Source organism: Cricetulus griseus, chromosome 8, assembly GCF_003668045.3.
Source record: "Cricetulus griseus strain 17A/GY chromosome 8, alternate assembly CriGri-PICRH-1.0, whole genome shotgun sequence".
Classification (NCBI taxonomy): Eukaryota; Metazoa; Chordata; class Mammalia; order Rodentia; family Cricetidae; genus Cricetulus; species Cricetulus griseus.
This window is the reverse complement of record NC_048601.1, coordinates 1,323,097-1,344,319: the sequence shown is the minus strand read 5'-3', so window position 1 is coordinate 1,344,319 and position 21,223 is coordinate 1,323,097. Positions and strand designations below refer to the sequence as shown.

Sequence of the window (21,223 nt, the reverse complement as noted above, 5' to 3'; positions counted from 1 at the left end):
TGCATCAACATTTCAAACTAAGCTGGACATCACAATGCCAGTGACCCCCAGCACTCAAGAGGCAGAGGCAAGAGGATCAGGAGCTCAAGGCTAGCTATGTAATTTTTTAAGTCAATAATTTCAGAATCTAAGAATAACAAGAATGTTTGAAACTCTAAAGAGGACAGCTCATATCAGTTAATGAAATACAATCGCAGACATCTACTCCCCTGTAAACATGGACAATGTCCCACCATGACTATGGAATGTTTGTCTTTAGTATTCTGTTTCCTTCTAGCACATTGTAAGTGCATAAAAAGAATGTTGCCAGACACTATAAATAAGTCAAACCAAGACTAAACAACTCCCCTTATAAATACAGCAAAGAAAAAGTGATGGTTATGAGCAACAACAATAAAGAAAAAGGGTTCCAAACACCCTTTACTTCACACCAGTCTTAACATAAAATAATGTGTACAGGATTTTAACACCTCTGAAAATCTCAATTAAAAGTTACTCTAAGCTCATTTCATATTAACTCATTTGCTTCTCACCCTGACTCCAGGAGGCAAGTACCAGGGCCAGAGTCTTTGACACAGAAGTAACCAGAGTCGAAGTGATCTGTAGCTAGTCACACAACTGGCAGACTAAGTACCACAAACCCAGGACACTTCTTTGGGAGGCCATTGTCTCCCTCACAGGCTTTGGTAAGGATTACAACTCCAAGCTGTATTTAATGCCTGTCACATAGATGCTAGCCACACATAAGTACTACCATAATGCCTGCAATATTGACCATGATGGAATCGTGGTCTCATCGATCACTCCCATTATAAGAGGGTTTCCAAATCATTTGCATTTCCACAATTCTGCTTTACTCCCATTAGACAAACTAATCTCCAACACACTTCCTGAAGATTTGTTCATTTCAAGCGGTGTGTCATTTTAAGCTTTGGTCACATTGATGGTATCACGTAATACATGGTACCTGATCAAAAAACACGTTAGGCAACTGTGAAAAGTAGCATACTGCAAATCCCAAAGAAATGTCTGAAGCCACAATAACCTATGACCTGGCACAGAATAATATCTCACGGAAGAACACTGACACACGCCCTGAGTATTCATATTGTTACAATGAACAAATACTGCCTTTTATTACCATCGTGCCATGGGCTACACTGCAAAAGAGAAAGAAGGAAAAATCAGCTGCATAAGAAAGAAATTGACTAGAAGAGTAAATTATCAGCAAATTGCCAGCCACACCCTGAGATCTCTCTCTAAGCTCAGCAGAACTGGAAGAGAGAGCTGGTTGGTGGCCTTGAAGTCACAGCTGCCACACTCTGAACCACAGAAGCCAGACGCTGGATACTCCAGATGGTGTCTGTTGGGCTCCTGGAAAAGCAGACAATCTGAGACCTCTTCCAGGAGCGTCCTGTGATGGTGACGGGTTTGAGTGCCAACCAGAAATGCCTGCACCCGAGTGGCTCTCCTTCAACATATGTCCCTGTGTCTCCACTTGGAATCAGACACCTAGCTTGATGGCTCTATGCTGAGAAGGGAAGGAACTGATCAGCCTATGACTGCGACTCAGAAAAGCAGAAGCCAATCATGGCACTGCAGAATGAAGCCGGGAATGCCAGCCCCTCAAAAGCGCCAACTGCTCCCATAAATTAAAGGAGCTCTGCCTCCTGAGTGTGTGGTGTTGGGGGGAGAAGCTTTCAGTGCTGAGTCTTACAAAGCCAGCCGAGACTCTGTTAAAGCCACCCAGTGCTGCATTGAGCTTAGCCCAAGACGGAACAGGAAGTCAACCAGCTCTGGGGGAATGTGTCCAGGCACTTTCTGTTGCATCCCACACTGGGCCTGCTTTCCATTCCTACCCACTCTGAGTTCACAGACAGGAAATAGTTCAGAGGGAAAAAAAATCCACATCCACCTTGTGTTCTTCCTCTCCATCTACAGAAGAAAGTTTTATTTTTTTCTGGTATATTCCATATTTGAGAGAAATTACTTTAGAGTCGATAAAAACTTTAAATCCACACTGTCTGCAAACACACAGTTCATGTTAAATGAGCCTTGTAACCATGATACCATCAGGGTATTTTTTAAATAAGATTCTTATTTACTTTTTTAAAAGTTATTTTATGCCAAATTCCTTGGTGGGTGGGCATGGCTGTAATAGCAGCATTCAGGAGGCCAAGGCAGGAGTGTCTTAGTGAACTAAAGGAAATTACAGACCACCATACATAGGAGGACAAAAAGGGTCCTTTACTTAAACTGGTGACTGAGTTTAGGCACTTGTCACAAAGAACTCTCAGCCCCAAAACATTTTTACAACAGATCATTCCCCAGCAAGGAAGAAGGAACCCTTTGATCTGTTGAACATTTTACAAGCATTGTCTCTCAAAGAAAGGAGAAACTGATTTTTGTCTGTCATGCAGGTTGTGGCTCTGGAGGGGAAGAGTAGGTCAGAGTAACCTGCCACTTCATGAGGACCTCAAGTCCAAGGACAGCCTGGGCTATGATGTAAGTCTCCTGCCAGCCCTTGCCCTATAAGGAGAAACCCTCTCAAACAATGACAAAAATTGTTAATAAAGACGTAAATGTTTCAGCATTTCCTTCACAACCTTCCCAACAAATCATGTCCGTCTTCACATGAGGACAGATGCCTGCAATAATAATCTACTTCCTCCCTGCAAACTAGAATTTATCAGCTTGCCTGAGGCCCAAGCACCAGTGTAAGGGCCCAGAAAAGTCCAAGCAATACGCTACACTAAGAAAAAAAAAATCAACAAGCCGTGAAGACACTGGGGGCCTATGGGACTAAGATCAGAAAAGGGTATTAGATAATTCTGAGCCCAAGTGATAGCATCCTAGATATAAACAGGTTTAAAGCCATTTGATAGTAAATGAATTCAGGGCCTATGAGGTGGTGTAACAGGTTACGGCACTTGTTACCACACCTGACAACCTGAGTTCAATCCACAGGACCCACACGGTGGAAGGAGAGAACAGACTCCCACAAGTTGTCCTCTAATCTCTACACTAAATTGTACACACACACACACACACACACACACACACACACACACACACACGCACGCACGCACGCACACACTCAAACTAAATGAAATAAATATATATATTGTGGCTTTAGAGGCTGTCCTGGAACTAGCTCTTGAAGACCAGGCTGGCCTCGAACTCACAGAGTCCGCCTGCCTCTGCCTCCTGAGTGCTAGGATTAAATAAATATATACTTTAATAGAAGTAATTTTAATTATGCTCATCGATTGGTCACTGTCATTATTAACTCTATGTTCTCAGCACTAAAACAATGTCTAAACATGCACAAGAGGAGCAGGGCATGTCATGAGAGAGAATGACTTCCACTGGGTGTCAAGAGAAAGGGACATGTGCAGAGGATTGAGTACAAGAAACCACTGTGTTTGGTGCCAATTGTGGCCACTGTGGCCTGTCTATGGAATTGACTGCGTGTATACATGAAGAACAAAAATGTGACTTCTTTTAGCACTCTCCGAGCTTCCTAACATGAAAGGGGAGATGTGCCTCTGTGCACACATACTCGAGTGTGTGTGAGCATGTGTGTATTTCATGTCTTTAAGATGCCGGGGGTTTGCCGTCATACAAAGCATTTCACATACAGTGGTTCCATAAATGGTTTTACTAGCCAACTGTGATCTGACTCCAGGGCGTGCGCCCTTGGCTTTCCCATCTCCCGCTATACTTTTTACCCCTAAGACCATCACACACAAAGACAAGCCACTAAATCAATGCCTTGCAGTAGGTTTTCCTACTGGGTTTGGATTTTCCCCTGAATTATGAAACTTCTGAAAACAACACTTCATATGACAATTCTCGATTGAGCCTTTGTCAGCCACTTACGAAAGCTTGAGATATATATCCTACAAGATAAACCAAAACAGAAAACCCCCACACAATCTCTCTTCCTGCCCCATAGGACAGGCTCACCACTTACATTGCACCCTGGTGTTCAGAGACCCGATCAATCGTGACACAGCAGAACTGTGCGAGGCTCCTTTTGTTGCTGTGATAAAACATTCTGACTAAAAGCAGCTCGGGGGGAGAAATGGATTGTTTGGCTTACACATCAAGTCAGGGCCAGAACTTAGAGCAGACCGTGGTGGAACTCTGCTGAACACAGGCTCTCTCAGAGGCATGCACCACCTTTCTTACCCAGCTCAGGATCGGTGGTAGGGAATGGTCCCACTCCCACAGGGCTACGTCCTCCTACACCAATTAATAGTTAAGACAATTCCCTGTGCACATGCCTACAGGCCAAAGTCATCAATTCCTCAACTGAATCTTCCATCTTGGGTTGACTCTAGACTGTATCAAGTCAGCAGTTAAAGCAAGCAAGGTTAAGAGCTAACAGTAAGGATGCAGGGGTCTGTGGCATATCAGAAGAACACAGGCTGCAAGGCACCAGTTTCCTTGTTGATGTTCAGTACTCTTGGTCCTGGCAGCCAATCTGGCATGTTACTTTTAGGGAAACAGAGAGCATCTGAAGGAGTTGTGGTTTAATGTCCTGTCCACAGAGCCAGAGATCTTAAGAGGCAGGATGCCATTGCCTCTCCAAACTCAGTGGCTTTACCCAATCACACATCTGACAAAAAAATAAGCAGAGTTTTCTTAACCAATTTTAGTAATAGATTTACGCTCAAATAGACGACATACAGCAGCCTTCCTTCCCCAGGAGGGAAAATGATCTTTCCATACAATCATGCTGACCAGGTAAGAGTGTGGCCTACTTCTAGAACATGGTGTCATGGATGAAAAAACAGAGTGTAACATACAATGTTACCAAACTCTCACCCACTTCCCATGTGTGGACCTACAGATGACTGCATGAATCTTTCCAAACCCAGAGCAGTAATGAAGGAGCCAAGAAGACACAAACTGGTCCAAGTGGGAACCTCCAGTAAGTGCTCACCAGGATCCTGCACTCCAAACCTGACAAGTGGTAGAGAGAGCATAGGACTAAGTGACCCAGCCCAGTTCCAGCCCAGCCTCCCACACTTGCTAACTTTGAGTGTGGCCACAGACACGGTGATGACTTGATGTGCAAGTGTCTCCCCTACCCAGTAAACAGTAGGTGGGTGGACAGCAGATAAGAAGTTTGTTTCAGCTTTCACAGTGGACCTGCTTCATTGATGTTCAGGAATAGGCACTGACTAATTGTTTAGGAATCTTGCAAGCTACTTATTAAAGCCAGCTATCACCAAAGATCAAGTTAGATAAGCTTAAACAAAGTACATCAAAAGAGTGTTACGCATCCACTCTGGGCATTTCCTACTTAGACTACATAGCAAACTTGGTTCTTGAGATTTTGCTGATGTCTTCTGTCTGGTAGAAACTGAAGACTGACAGGCCAGTGATGTCACACCACAGCTTGGCATCAGCTGAGGTAGGGACATTTACATGGAAATGAGTGGGCATAAACCTGGCTCCCCTTTCAGAGAGTCAAGTTAGTAGACAGAGGACGTGAGCATGCCACCCTTGTGGATTTTCACCTTTACACTTTCTGCTCTGGTATCTCTCGTCTCTCCTCTGCATAGTTCATCTGCACCCATATGGGCCTAAACCCCACATGTGAAACTTAAAATAAAAATGCAAACAAAAGTCTTACATTCTTCTATCTAACATCTTCCCCCGCATTACACCATTGCTAGTTCTACTGAAACCTTTTTTTCTTATGGTTGATTCCAATCCATTCTTATGGTCTACTTAATTTCTTTACTCTCACAAACATTTAAATAACTATTAGCCAAAGACTGCATGAACAACTTGGAGTCAACTGCCTGCAACACAGAGAAAGTGTCCACCCTCAAGGTATTCACAGTCCTCCGGACTAATTTCCCAGCCCACCATGAAAGTCCCCAACCTATACAGTCAAGACCCTTGGGGAAGGAAGGCCATCCCAAAGAGTTGACTCAGTACTTCAGCTCTGCAGACACCATGGGCTGCAACCCTGGGCAATCACAACAAAAGAAAGGAATACCGTGGAGAACCCAGCCCAGTACCTACCTCATCAGGGACCACACTGCTCCTGGGGACACAGGGAATCCGCTGCTCTTGGGCTCCGGTGGCAGCGGTTGATGGCAGCCTCCCCAAGTGTCTTTGTGTGGGAAGCGCTGTTTTCTGCTCTCACGGTGGGGGTGGCCATGCTGAGAGGAGGACTGGGGGTTCCCTGGCTGCTGTAAGCTGTGCTGACAGATCACCCCATTGCTCCTAATAGTTCACAGAATTAAGGAAAAAGCAAGTCAGACAAAATGACAAGGCTTGTGACAGAAAAGCAGCCACCCCTTGCTTCCCTAGCTGAGACTGCTAGAAGGATGTGACTTCAAGTCTCCAAGTCTCCTGTTTCTGCTATTTGCAACTATCTACTTTCAAATGCATAATTGCATTGTCGATTTTTCTTATTCAGTTTTGTCTTTCCTGGCACATATTCTCTGTGCGAGCAGCTAGGTTTCATGAGGATATTTGCATGTAAGTATATGAGCCTCTTTAACCATACCCCCCACCATTCTCTCTGACCTTCCTTTCTTCTAAATTCATTTCCCTTCATTCCCAAGACAGTCCCAAGTGAATTCTACACATACACACACACACACACACACACAATGATATAACCCACGAATGAGAGGAAAATACAAGATAATTGTCTTTCTGACTTAATTCACCATGTATGATGACCTCCAGATACACCCATTTTCCTACAAATGATACCATTTCTTTCTTCTCTATGGCTGAATTCCATTGTATATAAATACTACACTAACTTTATAGAGTTCTCTGTTGATAAACACCTAGGTCAATTTTGAACCCAGCTGGTTGCAATAAAGATTCATGTGCATGTCTCTGTGGTATGCTGATTTGGAGTCTTTCTGGTAAATATCCAGACATGCTACAGCTGGGTCATATGATAGATAGACTTTTTGTTGTTGTTGTTTGTCGTGACCTCCATACTTATTTCCACAGTGGCTGCATTAGTTTGCAATCCCACCAGCAGTGTGTAAGTATTCTCTTGTCTCCACAAGCTTATCAACATTTGTCATTTGTTTTCTTAATGACACATGTAAAACTGCCAGGGACTGTGGGCTTGATGAGGAAAGAAAATTGTACATGCTTGAACTTCTAATATCCCCAGTCACTCTTAGCATTGAAATCCACGCAAGAAACAAATGGACCTTTACAGTTTAAGAGGAAAATAGGGTGCTTCATAAGTTTCCTCTTCAACTGGAAAAATCACACAACTGTGAGCACATGAATACCCAAGAATGTCTCCAACCAACCTCCTAATGCTGTTAGATTGCACAGCTAGAGCAAGCAGACAGGTTTCAAGTTCATGGAGCTCACTCGTGGGTAACAGCCATCAGAAATTGGGGGCTCAACACAAGCAGCTAATGTTTACCATTCATGACACGATTTTCTTTGTGAATCAGGATTCCCTCAGCAGGACACAACCCAAACAAACCAGGAGTGAAGACTGGTAGTCAAAACAGCTCCTTTCAATTCCAGATGTGACAGTTTTAGAAACCATGAATCAGAAAAAAGAAAAAAACCTTCCTCCTCCAAGTTACTTTATAAGGTTCATCATAACAGGAAAAGTAACCAATACAACAACACAGGTTGGAAATGACTTACAACTTGTCCTGCTTGTGGGAGGGGGAGAAGAGGTCATAAACCAAGCACACTCCAAACACCGTGACACCCGTCTCCTTCACCAGCATGGCACAGGTCCCCAGAAACAGACTGAGCAGCAGGAAGAAGGGAGAAGCTGTCGGGGGAAAGCACTGCCCGGCACAGCCCTGATCCAGACTCCTGCAAAGCAAGTTGGGCATTTCCTTATCAACACATGGGTTGCTATGAAACAGTCAGTATCTTTTAGAGATGTATCTCGTGTAGAACAAGGCAGTAAGCAAAGATTTCTCCCAGAGCATTTGCCATGCAACTATTTTAAACTGTTAAAATGGTGGGGGCTGAAGAGATGACTAAGAGCTCTTGCAGCTCTGCCAAAGGAAGGGAGTCTAGATCACATCAGGCAGATCAGAACCCCCTGTCACTGCAGCTTCAGGAGATCCTACGCCTTCTTTGGGCCTCCTTGAGAACACACACACACACACATACACACAAACACACACACACAGTTTTTTAAATCTCTTAAAATGTTGTTTAAATGGAAGAAAGTCCAAAAAATATCAACTTAGAACTAAATTACGGTATGCAAATTATGATGCAGTATGGTTTGTAATGAATGAACACTAAAAAAGTCATTTAAAACACTAACATAAGGATAGACTTAGTAGATAGAAAGATGTTTATGTGAATATTTCAAGCAAATGACACACATTACTAGCAAATATGCATGGATTGAGAAGCCAGATTCCCTGGTACAAACCACAGATGTACAGTTAGCAAATGGGATACCATACCGCAGAAACGGGAGAATTAGCATGTTAGCAAGGACTGGATAAGTGACAGATGTCAAGTGTCCATCACCATGATTGATCAAAGTGTTTCTACACACGTATATGCACTCAACGGGGGGAGACAAGTAAATAGCACTTCTCTCTATGATGGAAAGGCAGGCTTTAAGCATTTTTCCTTTCTTTTGACTACTCTGATCATTTGAATTTATTTTCAATGTACATGTATTGGGTAATTTTTAAAATTGTGTGTGTGTGTGTGTGTGTGTGTGTGTGTGTGTGTGTGTGTGTGTGTGTGTGTGGTTATGCACACTTGTGAATGCAGTTGCAATGGAGGCCACAAGAGGCCATTAGATCCCTGAAGCAGAACTTACAGGCAGTTGGGAACCACCCAGTATGGGTGCTGGAAACCATTTGGGTCCTCTGCCATCTCCCAAGCCCTGTCATCTTTATTTTTTATCACAATTTCCTACAGGAATTTTTATGATGTCCTCAGTGTTATTTTCCAAATTATAAATAAAACTAGCCCTAGGAAGTACCACTATTTCCTCATATAGGCACACAGACACTAGCTCCCTCTCCTTTGAAGTGAGGGCCAACACTCTGTCTATATTGTGACAGTTTCTCCTATGTATTGCACCTTGGAACAATTATACAAAATTACATGCAAAATAGATGGCAAATGTGCATTCTCCATGGGGTTGATCTAGAACTTAAATTTCCAAAGGTGAGCAGGGCATATACAATCAATCACCTGTGATGATCCAGCTCACACCCACACAGACAGGGGCAAATGCAAAGCTCATCACCTTCTCAGATACATCAACCAAATGGAAAATTTTAAATTAAATCAATAGATTGATTCTGGCCCAATAGAAAGTATTAAATCCAACCTTAAGTTTTCAGATTTCCTAACAGTGTTTGCACAATTAGAAATGCAGTAGGCAGTAGGCAGTGGGCCTGGAGATGAACACTAGTCTGGCTCCACCCTCTTCCTCCTGAGCCTTCATGCATCTCACTCCAGACCTAAGGCCTCCACTGGACGGTACCTGCATCCTCGGTCATATTGGTATTTACCTGCCAGGAAATTCCTTGTTGTGAGGTCTGTCCTATATACTGCAGGACATCTGTCCAGGGGCATTTTTACTCTCTATCTACTACATGCCAGTGTCACTTGTCCAGTGTGACACCTGAGGTGACTGATGTCACAGGGGCCCAGTGTGACACCTGAGGTGACTGATGTCACAGGGGTCCAGTGTGACACCTGAGGTGACTGATGTCACAGGGGCCCAGTGTGACACCTGAGGTGACTGATGTCACAAGGGCTAGAGTGATACCTGAGGTGACTGATGTCACAAGCGCTACTGTGACACCTGAGATGACTGATGTCACAGAGGCCCAGTGTGACACCTGAGGTGACTGATGTCACAGGGGCCCAGTGTGACACCTGAGGTGACTGATGTCACAGGGGCCCAGTGTGACACCTGAGGTGACTGATGTCACAGGGGCCCAGTGTGACACCTGAGGTGACTAATGTCACAGGGGTCCAGTGTGACACCTGAGGTGACTGATGTCACAGGGGCCCAGTGTGACACCTGAGGTGACTGATGTCACAAGGGCTAGAGTGATACCTGAGGTGACTGATGTCACAAGGGCTAGAGTGATACCTGAGGTGACTGATGTCACAGGCGCTACTGTGACACCTGAGATGACTGATGTCACAGAGGCCCAGTGTGACACCTGAGGTGACTGATGTCACAGGGGCCCAGTGTGACACCTGAGGGGACTGATGTCACAAGGGCTAGAGTGACCCCTGAGGTGACTGATGTCACAAGGGCTCTGGCCTAATGAGTGATTTAATACATTAATGGGCTCCAAGTCTGAATAGAGAGAGTACTGGAAGACGGAAGAACCAAGTTTTGACTAAAACATTGAGCCCAAATAAATAATCCTTCCTTTAGGCTGTTCTCTCAGATATTTGGGTCATAGGTATGCCAAAGGAACTACTACCCTAGAGGAAGAAGGGAAATTTTTGCTAATTCAATATCGTAGGTTTAGAACAATATTCTTAAAAGTGAATCACTGGGCTTTGTAAATTACAGTTCATCAAATTGATCCAAAGTGTTGGGATGTGCACCTGGCTGACCCTGCCCCCCTAACGATGGGCGGCACGCACAGGAAAACCTGCTATGTCATCACATCACCCACCATGCATTATGGCCTGCATGAGGATTCTGTGCATGCGTGAAGCCTCACTGCGCATGCATGGTCTTCCCTTTAAAGGGTCCAGCCTCCCCCCTTCTCTCTCACTCTGCCTGTCCTTAGGTTGGCTGACAATCCAACTCCATCCCCCACCCCCTTGTCAATAAACTCCGCATGGGTTGTTCATTCGTAACTTCCTTTTTCTCTACCAATAGCTGCAGCAGAAATCTAACTCAAAGGCCAAGTTTACCAATTCCCAGCTAGCGTCTCTCTACGAAGTCAGTTGGTATAGCTGACCTGGCATCTTTAGGGAGACACCCTGAGCACTCTGTTCAAACTCTCATTTTCCTAACTTGTTCCGCTCTACATGTGGATATGTTACAAGTCAGTTAAAAATGCCTTCACTTTGGGGATAAAGGCACAATGGAATAGAAAGAGGTTTCTTGTATTTTGACAAAAAAAAAAAAAAGATTCTGAAGTGCAAAACTCTAGTTAAGAAACAATACTTCCCAGTCAACCTCGTTATGTAACTGTGAGTGGCTATTGTAAGAATAATAGAACAGGGTAAAACATGAATGAAATGAAGATAAATTAAACAAATCAAAGGCAAACAGAACAGAGCACATCTATCTTTTGTTCACAGCTAAAGTTCTATCCTCAGCCAGGGATCAACAAGCAAAAGAAACAAGAGTTTGGATTCCCAGCGTGGGGATGGCAGTCTTTTAAAGCTGAGGGATGGAAGACGCCTCAGTGGGCGAAGTGCCTGCTGCATAAGCATGAGGCATGAGTTTGATCCCTGGCATACATTAAACAGGAAAAAAAGTGTTAGCCACCATGTCTGCAATCATAGCATTGGGTAGGGGAGTGGTTATACACAGAGATACACAGATTCCCATCAGGCTCTGTGAGAGACCCTGCTCCAAAAGGTAAGGTGGAGGAGAGTTGAGAAAAACAACCAGCATTGACCTCTTGTCTCCATGTGAACATGTACATGCATGTATAAACACTACATGCACACACACACACACACACACACACACACACACACACACACACACACACACACACAGTGAATACTTCAGAATGGGGTTGGAAAATAACAGGTGAGCACTGGGTAAAAAGAGCGTTTCTCTCCCTGGTACCCACTGAGCATGTTACAGCCACAGCCTCTCTCTGGTCAAACAGGGGTTTAGTGTATATATGGCAGTATGTGACCAAAACCACAGAAGAGTTTGCTCAACCCCACTCACCTATGGTAGGAAAGGAAGGCCAGCAGGAACAGCAGACATGCTAACACATCAGCTCTGCCCACGATGCCAGCCACCTAGAAAGTATAACACAACGGAAAAAATGTAAAACTCGGAAAATTATTGTCACGGTATCTTGCAGAAATGCATCTGATTCTAGACATATGAACAGCACAGCAGAAAGCATAGTATTTACAGATGGCAATCTATGAACCAAACCTCCAGTCACCTCTGATTATTACATATGTTCCACAGTACCTTTAGAGAAAGAGAGAAGGAGAAACAAAGTGACAGAATTTTTCTTAACCTTATTTCTAGGTTCTCTTCCACAGAGGATAAATTCTCAGCATAAAATTTTGTTCAGTTATTGAGTTATTAAAATACACTTTAAGGGTTGTGGGCATAGCTCAGAGGTAGCGTGCTTGGCTAGACTGTACAATGCCCTGGGTGTGAGTCTCAAAGAACCCTATCATCAAACATGAGTGTCAGGCATTGTACTCATCGTTGGAGAGTGGGGCAGTGATGGGCCACAGAGAATTTACAGAGTGGAGGGAAAACAAAGGAGAGAAATCAGGATTTTTAAAAATGAGGGGGACTCCTGGCTGCTAAAAAGAATATGTTTGTGTGTGCGCATGTGTGCACACAGATGTGTGTCTGTGTGGCTTCATGGGTCTGTCAATGACCCGTAATTCACTGCCCCACCTCAGAAAAACACACTGGCTCCCTGGAAAAGTCTGATTCTAGGGCCGAGGCTTGGGGAAACTCAAGAGTAGCAAGTATCATCATCTCATGTCCGAGTACAGAAGCACTCAGAATGTTAGTCAAAGGGGAAAGGATCCAAAGAAAAGGGGCTCCTGCTGAGCAAACTTGAAAAAACTTGATTTAAATATAAGGAACATGATATATTATAAACCATTGAAGACTCAAAAAACTACAATCCATATGCATGACACACAGGTGATGAAGGTTACAAGTGCCTAAATGCAAACGGCGAATGAATGAATGAATAAACACGGGGAGACTCTGCTGGCTAAAAAAGCCATCGATGTTTGTGGATAGAAGGGCAAAGCTGGAAAATAACTTTGGCTTCTAGAAGAGTAAAGTTTGGATAGAACAAGAAGCTAGAAATATCAGTCAAGCTAGGAGGGTAACTCAATAGTAAAGCACTTGTTCAGCAAGCCCAAGGCCCTGGGTTCAATCCTCAGCACCAATAAAATGAACAGACGGTAACTCTAGAATATGTAATTTATTTGAGATGCAAGGTATCTACACAACTTCAAACGGTTGCTCACCAACTTAATTTTTAGAAAAATGAAAGAGTGAAGACACTATGGAGAGGACATCTTAAGACAGCACACCATGTTCACCAAGAAATCAAAATGAAAACTATCTTCAAAGATAAGACAGAGACACCATGCAGGCCTGTTCTAGCCAAGGATGTATACACCTAATCACGTGCATGAGAAAAATCAGACAATTTCAAGGAGAGACACAATCCATAAGAAAGAGGATGTAAATATGTTATTAAACATAAACACATATTTTAAATTATAGCCTATTAATCTACATTAAGATATTATTACATTTATTTTTATTGTGTTTTGTATTTTTATTGCATTGTATATTGTATTTTTATTAATCTTGATTCCTAATTATGTTACTACTTATAACTTGTAATAATATAAAATCATAAACTTATAGGTCTAGTGTATATATATGTGTATAATATACTGATAATGATATTAAATTTTGTACATTTTAAATGCATTCTATTTATTTAAACACAACCTATATTATTTTTTATCTTCAAGGTATATATTTTAATATACTATGCCTCTAATAAGTATTTGTGTTATGCATTATATTGTACATATTTATATAACATTAATAAGTTGCACTCAAATACATCAAAAACAGTTTATACTACATGCATTTTAATGTAAACTCTGAACCATATTGAAATTTATGTATTATATGATAGAAAGACAGTGTTCAGGACTAAAAGAGATGAAACCAAAACCATGAATAATTCTCTCCGTGTTAGGAAATACACAACTGAATTATTGATGTGTGAAGGAGCATGAATTATGTAGCCCTCTGTAACTGCTTCAGAAAACAAACAATATTTTCATAGAGAGGGAGGAAGAGAGGAATGACAGCACAAAACCAGCAAAAGTTAAAAATCAGTGGGCCTTGATAAAGAACATAGAGCCAGTGTGAGCAGGAAGCTTGAAGTTTCTTTAGAAGTAAGTGCTGTTTGAGAAGCTGGAATGGCATGAGGGGCGACGGGAGACGCTTTTCAAACCCCAACATTATTGAGCTCCACAAGATGTGAGCATGTTTCTCTCTCTCTCTCTCTCTCTCTCTCTCTCTCTCTCTCTCTCTCTCTCCTTTTAATACAAGCTATAAGACTGTAAACAGGAACATATAATTTTTTTTAAGTATTTCTGTTCCAGTTTGCTTCCTATTGCTCTGACAAAGTGCCATGGCCAAAAGAAACCCGAGGAGGGAGAGTTTATTTCGTGTCACAGCAGAACTCAAGGAGGAACCTGGAGGCAGAAACTGAAATAGAGGCCATGGGGAAACATTGCTTTCTGGCTTGTTTTCCAAGGCTTGTTCTTATACATATCTGTTTCTTATACTACCCAGGACCATCTGCCCAAGGATGGCACCACGCCCTCAATGTGCCGGGCCCTTCCGAATCAATCATCAATCAAAAAAAATGGCTTGCTTTCAGGCCAGACTAGGAGGGCATTTGTTGACGGAGGTTCCCTCTTCTCAGATGACTCCAGCTCATATCAAGTTGACAAAAACTAAACAACACAACATCTCAGGAAGAGCTGGGCCATGTTACAAACACCCTTTCCCGTCAGCCTGGTCCCACAGCTGTGTCAGCCCCACAGGAACACTTATATTAATTATAATGCTGTAGGCCAATGACTAGGGCTTCTTATTGGCTAGCTCTGTCTTAATTACTAACCTATCTCTATTAATCTACGTATTTCCACATGCTCTTATCTTACTGTAGAAAAGTCCAGGGACCTGTTACTCCTCTGGCATCCTACATGGTGACTGCTTTCTGCCTACACCTCCCAGAATCCTCCTCATCTCCTAGACCTGCCTATCTTGCTGCCCCATTGGCCACAGTGTTTTATTCATCAACCAGAAAGATAAACATATCCAGAAGACCATTTCCCCATCATGGCCAGGAGTTGTTTACATGGGAGATGAGTAAGGCTGACCTCTGAGGCACAGCAAACATCACCCAAGTAAGAGAAGAACCCAGGTCCATGTGCACTGCAGAATCAACCAACATAAAGAGGAAATAATGTTCAGGGAATTTGAACCACTGACATACTGTGTTATGAGCACACTGTACAGTCAGAGAGGCCATGGTGTTGGTGAGGAAGAGCCCCTGACTTCTGAGACCCCAGTTTATCATCTCAGGTGTTAACACCCGACTGCTGTTGCCAATGAGGTGACATGCGAAGGTGCTACATTGTGTATGTTTTGGAGAAGGGAGAAACTCTTAACTCCAACATAGCACTTCCTGTGTGGCTTGGACCACATGGAGTGTTCATTAATTGGCTGATGTATAAGGAGCTTGAGAGTCACATCGGAGAAGCTGCCTGGCTCCAGGGAGGCAGGCAGTGATAGTGTACACAAAGGTACAAGCTCCCAGTTCAGGCTAAGCAACGACCATGCAGAAGTCACAGTTGGGGCTCAGATAGGCTCAGTGGCCACTGCTGTCTTGGAACATTTAACTCAGCATGAACTCAAGTTAAGAAGACAGCCCACCCTAGCCTGCCATGACATCCTGAGGCAAAGCCTAGAGGGATGCTCATCCTGGAACAAACGATGTGGCCAACTGTAACACGAGTTCTAATAGGTCTTAATAATGAAAGCCAGGAGTCAGATAATAGGGGGAAATGCTGAGATACCAGAGAGACGAAGGAGCAAAACCACAGCCACCTTACCTACTCAACTTCCCAGCGGGGGAAAAAAAAACTGAGTTCTTGTCTCCTCCCACCTTTATAATTCCTCTCTCTGCCCAGCCATCTCACTTCCTGTCTGTCTGTACAGACCTCCAGATCTCTATGGTTAGCTAGTGGCTAGCTCAACCCTCTGATCTTCAGGCAAGCTTTATTTGTACAAACAAGATATCACCACAGCCAACAGCAAGACTTGCAAGTTGACTCTGAATATAGCAAGGCGGAGTACAGAAATCAAAAGCTATGCAAGAATAACCAGAATCCACCAAGTGTCTTGAAGCCCTGCTCCTCACTCTGAGCCAATCTGGAAAGCGCAGACGACTATGCCAGTTGAATGCACCAAGACATAAAGAATAGCCAGGCGGTAATGGCACACACCTTTAATTCCAGCATTTGGGAGGCAGAGGCAGGCTGATCTCTGTGAGTTTGAGACCAGCCTGGTCTACAGAGCGAGTGCCAGGACAACCTCCAAAGCCACAGAGAAACCCTGTCTCAAGAAAAAAAAAAGAAAAAAAAAAAAAAGAATATACTAGCTGGGCATGCTGACTCATACCTGTCTTCCCAGCACTGGAAGGTTGAGGCAGGAAGGTCACGAGTTCAAGACCAGCCTGGGTTACATAGTAAGCCCTCGCCTCAACAATAACATCATAATGTAGAATCCCACTAGCAGAAGTTCAGAGATGGTGTGACAGCGCTAGTGCCCATGCTAGCAGGCTCCTCGAGAGGCTGAACCACAATGCACGCATTAAATGCCTACTGTGTACCCCTGTTGATCTGAGGTCTTGGGCAAAGTGTTGGACCTCTATAACAAAGTAACCATCCCTATCAAATGCTTGGCTACAGCTTCCATTTCCTGTGACTGTCAGTCCATGCTATCAAGTCTTCATTGTGGGCTTGTTCCAGTGATCGAGAACTTTCCAAGCAGGTACTATAAGCCTGCCTCAAGGACTTTAACATCTGCTGGAGTCAGAAGAGAGTATTAAATAGGACACTGTCAAGTTTTAAACCCCGAACAAGGGGCTGAGGTGCCTACTTAACATACCAAAGCCGACCTGGCTGCCAGGTTCTCCCAGCATCCCTCAGTTTCCACCTATTACAGGGTATGGCTGGCATACCCTGCCCTTGACCCTGAACTCTCTTCCAGCCCAGGGGCTGGGCTGCCCTTCCCCCAGAGGTTCTTGCCGATATAATCCAGACGTTTTGGCTACCGTTCCCCGTTCCCCTCTCGTACTTTTGGCCCCCTGTGTACTGCACCTGGTTTCCCTTTCTCCCTCCCCCCCTCCCTATGGAACCCAGCTCAGCCTGGTCATGTCCACTCTGGACTCTCCTGGATATCCACAACAATCTTCCTCCACCACACCTACCAGTCATGTCCTTTCCTTTCCTTTTTATTTATTTATTTATTTTTTTACATTCAGAGACAAGACCACATAGATCACAAGGGGCAATTGTTGGCAGAAAAGAGAAAGGACTCATTCCCGCTACAGGACCTGGGAAGAAGCTTCACAGAAGGGCCAGCTCTGTGACCCAAGAGTTAAAGAGTCAAAGAAGACTTCAGGAGTTTAACAAGGGGCACATGATGAACCGTGACCAGGAAAGGCACTATCGTGCCTTCCTCTTGGACGGTAGGAGACCCGGCGGCAGTTCTGGAAGGGGAGGCAGAAGTGATAGTACTGTCAATGGGGAGAACGCCGAGGCCACGGCAGCAGAGGCAGAAGGTTAACATGCTGGTGATGCTGCAGCAATGGCGGCTGAACCCGCCAGTGTTCAGACATAGCAAGGCAGCAAAGCAGCTCACGGTGTGCAGGAATATATGCACATCTCTCAGCCACAAGCTGCAGGCCTTCATCACTAGGGGCTGCTGTGTTAGAGCTCTGTTAACACACTGGAAAGTGCTAGTGAATGTGGCTGGATAGAATTTAAAACAGATGAGTCTCTCATATCCCAAATGCTTAGCACCAGAAATGCCTCAGATTAGACTATCTTCATGCAGGTACAAGCAATGAGATGTTTTAGGGATGGGACCTAAGGCTAAACACAAAACTCACCTATATTTCTTTCTACTTTATACACACGGTCTGAGGGTGAACTTATACAGTGTTTTTAGTGTTGCCATATTTCAACATGACCTGTACCTTGAGGTCAGGAAATCAGAGGGATTTCCCACTTGTAACATGTCAACATTCAGGAAGGTCAGGCTTTGGAGAGTTTGGAATTTGAGAATTTTAGGTTAGGGGTGTCTGAGCTGTAATGGATGTGTGAGCCTGTCAGCCAGGAAAACAAAATCACAGGTGGGAAATGCCCATTAGAACTCCATTTGCCGCCAAGTTATAATGCGATATTTTGAGAAATGCTACTGACAGGGTTTGTATCAAGTAGGCTCTGTATAGAGTTACAAATATTTATTTTACCTGCAAGAATGAGCTCCATTAGCATCAGACAGAGCCAGGAACGCAAATGAAACATGTGACAAGAGCCAGGAGCCAGACCAACTGATTAGATCAGAGCCAATTCTCTCCTGAGCCCTCCTGTTCTGATTCTAGAAATGTTGGCTTTCATCTTCAAACTCTTTGTGCTTGGTTTTGCTTTCACTTCTGCAAACCAATGGTCTCTGTGATGACCAAGTTTAAATTTTCCCAATTTTTTTTTCTTCATGATTGAGAATTCAGAAAAGCATAAACTTTCAAAGAAACACAACAGTGGGAAGCCTGCCCAAGAATCTCCAGGGCTTAAATGAGGCAGTCTGGTCCTCTTCAGTCCCTGCCCTGCAGGACACTACCCCACTGTTACCAAATGCATGCATTCAAATGCTTCCTGAAAGGCAGATTAATCAATGTGTCCCTGCATGCTTAAATGTGAATTAACTTTTCTCTCCTGTTTCTCTTACATCGATTTGTGTGTCTAGTCTCCAGCTTTCTGTGAGCTTGTGTACAAACTGGGGGAGGCACCCTGCGCCCCATCCCTATGATTTCCTGGTACCTATATGCCTAGCTTGTAGCTAGGCTATTTGCTAACTGCCTCACTTATAAAGCCAGCCACATCAGCGTGCTGACACGCAATCATATCTACGGATCTAAACCAAATTCCACCCCCAAATTTAAATTCTCCATCCTTCCTGGAATAACATAACATATGGTCGAATTTTCAGTCTTTTTTTAAAAACAAAGATGAGTGATTTCCCAAGACCCCTATGTCTTACTGTGCATGCTTAATAATTTATCACTAATTGTCTATGAAGTACATTGCTTCTTCTGTCTCTCTGTCCTCCTCCCTAGAAACTTGAGCTTCAATCTATAATTAAATAGCAGATTCCACTCTGCTTTACAGTGTAAATGGTGTGCTGGGTCAGATCTGTTCACCTCTTGTCCCCACAGATCCTTCATCTTGCAAAAGCAAGTATCTTCCCAGTATCCATCTCCAAATAATGACCAAGCTCTTCAAAACCTACGCCTCTTCAATTGTGTTACTATGGATTTTTTATTAGTACAAAAGCCCCGGAAACCCCTTTCTAAAGGTCATTTTGCTAATAGGGTTTGCCTTTTGTTTTCTTTTTAGAATAGAACCTCTTTTTAGAATCTAACCTCTATCAGGTCTTGATCACACTGCTCAAGGTTGCCTGGCATATGTACTCTTCTCTCCTCAGCCATTGAATTAAAACTGTGGCCACACAATCAGTTGGTCTTTCTTGCAGTAGCTGTCCCCAAGTACAGCACAGCCCTGCAACTGTAATCTACAAATTTGTCAAAAACATAATATCACCCTGGCCTTCGGGAACAGAAATCTTTGGCTATTTTTCTTCATATTATGTGCACGAAGTGCACTGGAAAGTTAGGTATTTCTCATCTACGTAAGCTCATACATAAAATTTACAAGCATGCTTTTAAAACTAAAAGAATCTAACCTCTCACGCACCATAAATGCCTACATTTTGAAATTAGGGTGCATTATACCCAACGGATATATATATATATATATATATATATATATATATATATATATCCAATATACCTCAGCAGCTCCAACTGCCTCATCTTCTGTTTAATTCTTTTCTTTTCTTAGCTTATTGAGACAGCATTTCATATATCCTAGGTTGGTCTGGAACTCTGTACAATGTAACCCAGGAAGACAGTAAACTCCTGGTCTCTCTGGTTCCCCTTTCCAAGTGCTGTGTGCATCACTGGCCTAGGCCATCACACCTGCTAGGGAGAGCTCCTCTTTCCATGGAGACCTCTGGAGTGCTCTCTTCCTGTGATTTTCTTCAGAGCTACTCCCCTTCAGCATTTTCTCTTGATGCATTGCATACTAACATTAAATGTATTTTATTTAATGCATACTAATGTTAAAATGAACTTTACTTATCACATTACCACACTATAATGAAAAAACATATGGATTCTTTTGGTGTGTGTGTGCTGCAAGACATGGAACTCAGGGCCTCACACACACTGGGCGATCACTCTACCACAGAGCTGTATCTATGGCCCTTAATTACTTTTTAAATTTCCCGGGGCAACCATAAATCTCTACATATTATAATTTTAATTATGTATTAGTGTTCTGGTTATAATTCACATCATGATGAAAGCAGGAAAATGTTAAGCACTACACATGAAGGTGTGCGTGTCATTAAGTGCTGTGTCTGGTCCACCTTCTCTTAGAAGAGTAAGATAGTGTGCCGCACAATTCTAAGTCTGGCCTCCACCCTTTAGACTGTTCCCGTGCATAGGAACGTAAGGATTCGTGTTACAGGTATGGCTTAGCGCTTCTAACTCCAAAGTCAGAGGCAACTACCACGTAGGGAATCTACCATTTCATGTGAAGTTTTGTGATCCATAATCTGACTAATCAGCCGGGTTTGACTTTAATTTGGACAGTCGTGATAGCAACCTGCCCTTCAGAGTCTCCTCTCACTGTAACTATTTTACAGAAGTATAGTAATCAGCTTTACCAAGACACACTGGAGGACTGTCACTTACACGTCAAACTCTTCCACTTACAGGAACTTTGCCCAGTCTAACATACTCAGAAAGAGTTAGGAAAACTATCCAAATGATGTAATAGTTTATAAGGTATATTTTATCTGTCACTTTCCCCATATATAATTATATATGGATGTGTGTGTACATCAGATGCCCATGCATATATACTAATACACATACACATATATTTACACACACCCCCTGTGAATGATATACATGAGAGACCACACATATATGTCAAACATCAGGCTCAGAGATGGGGAATTCTGTTCACAGAAACACAGCCATCACAGACCAAATTGACAAGACTCACTGTGATATCAATTAACTGAATCAGAATTCCCATGCCAGTTCAA

At 43.3% G+C, this 21,223-nt stretch overlaps 1 protein-coding gene across 4 annotated transcripts in view; it reads right to left on the bottom strand.

Moving 5' to 3' along the window:
• Tmtc1 (transmembrane O-mannosyltransferase targeting cadherins 1) overlaps nucleotides 1-21,223 on the bottom strand; it is a 202,041-nt gene that overhangs the window by 162,015 nt on the left and 18,803 nt on the right. For 3 of the 4 annotated variants that reach the window (XM_027430056.2, XM_027430055.2, XM_027430058.2), the window contains exons 3-5: nucleotides 11,900-11,973; nucleotides 7,666-7,842; nucleotides 6,046-6,249 (exon numbers count right to left, since the gene is read on the bottom strand). In XM_027430056.2, the coding sequence (XP_027285857.1) occupies nucleotides 6,046-6,249; nucleotides 7,666-7,842; nucleotides 11,900-11,973 (455 nt within the window). The remainder of the gene's footprint in view (nucleotides 1-6,045; nucleotides 6,250-7,665; nucleotides 7,843-11,899; nucleotides 11,974-21,223) is intronic. The other variant, XM_027430057.2, reaches the window with a different exon arrangement.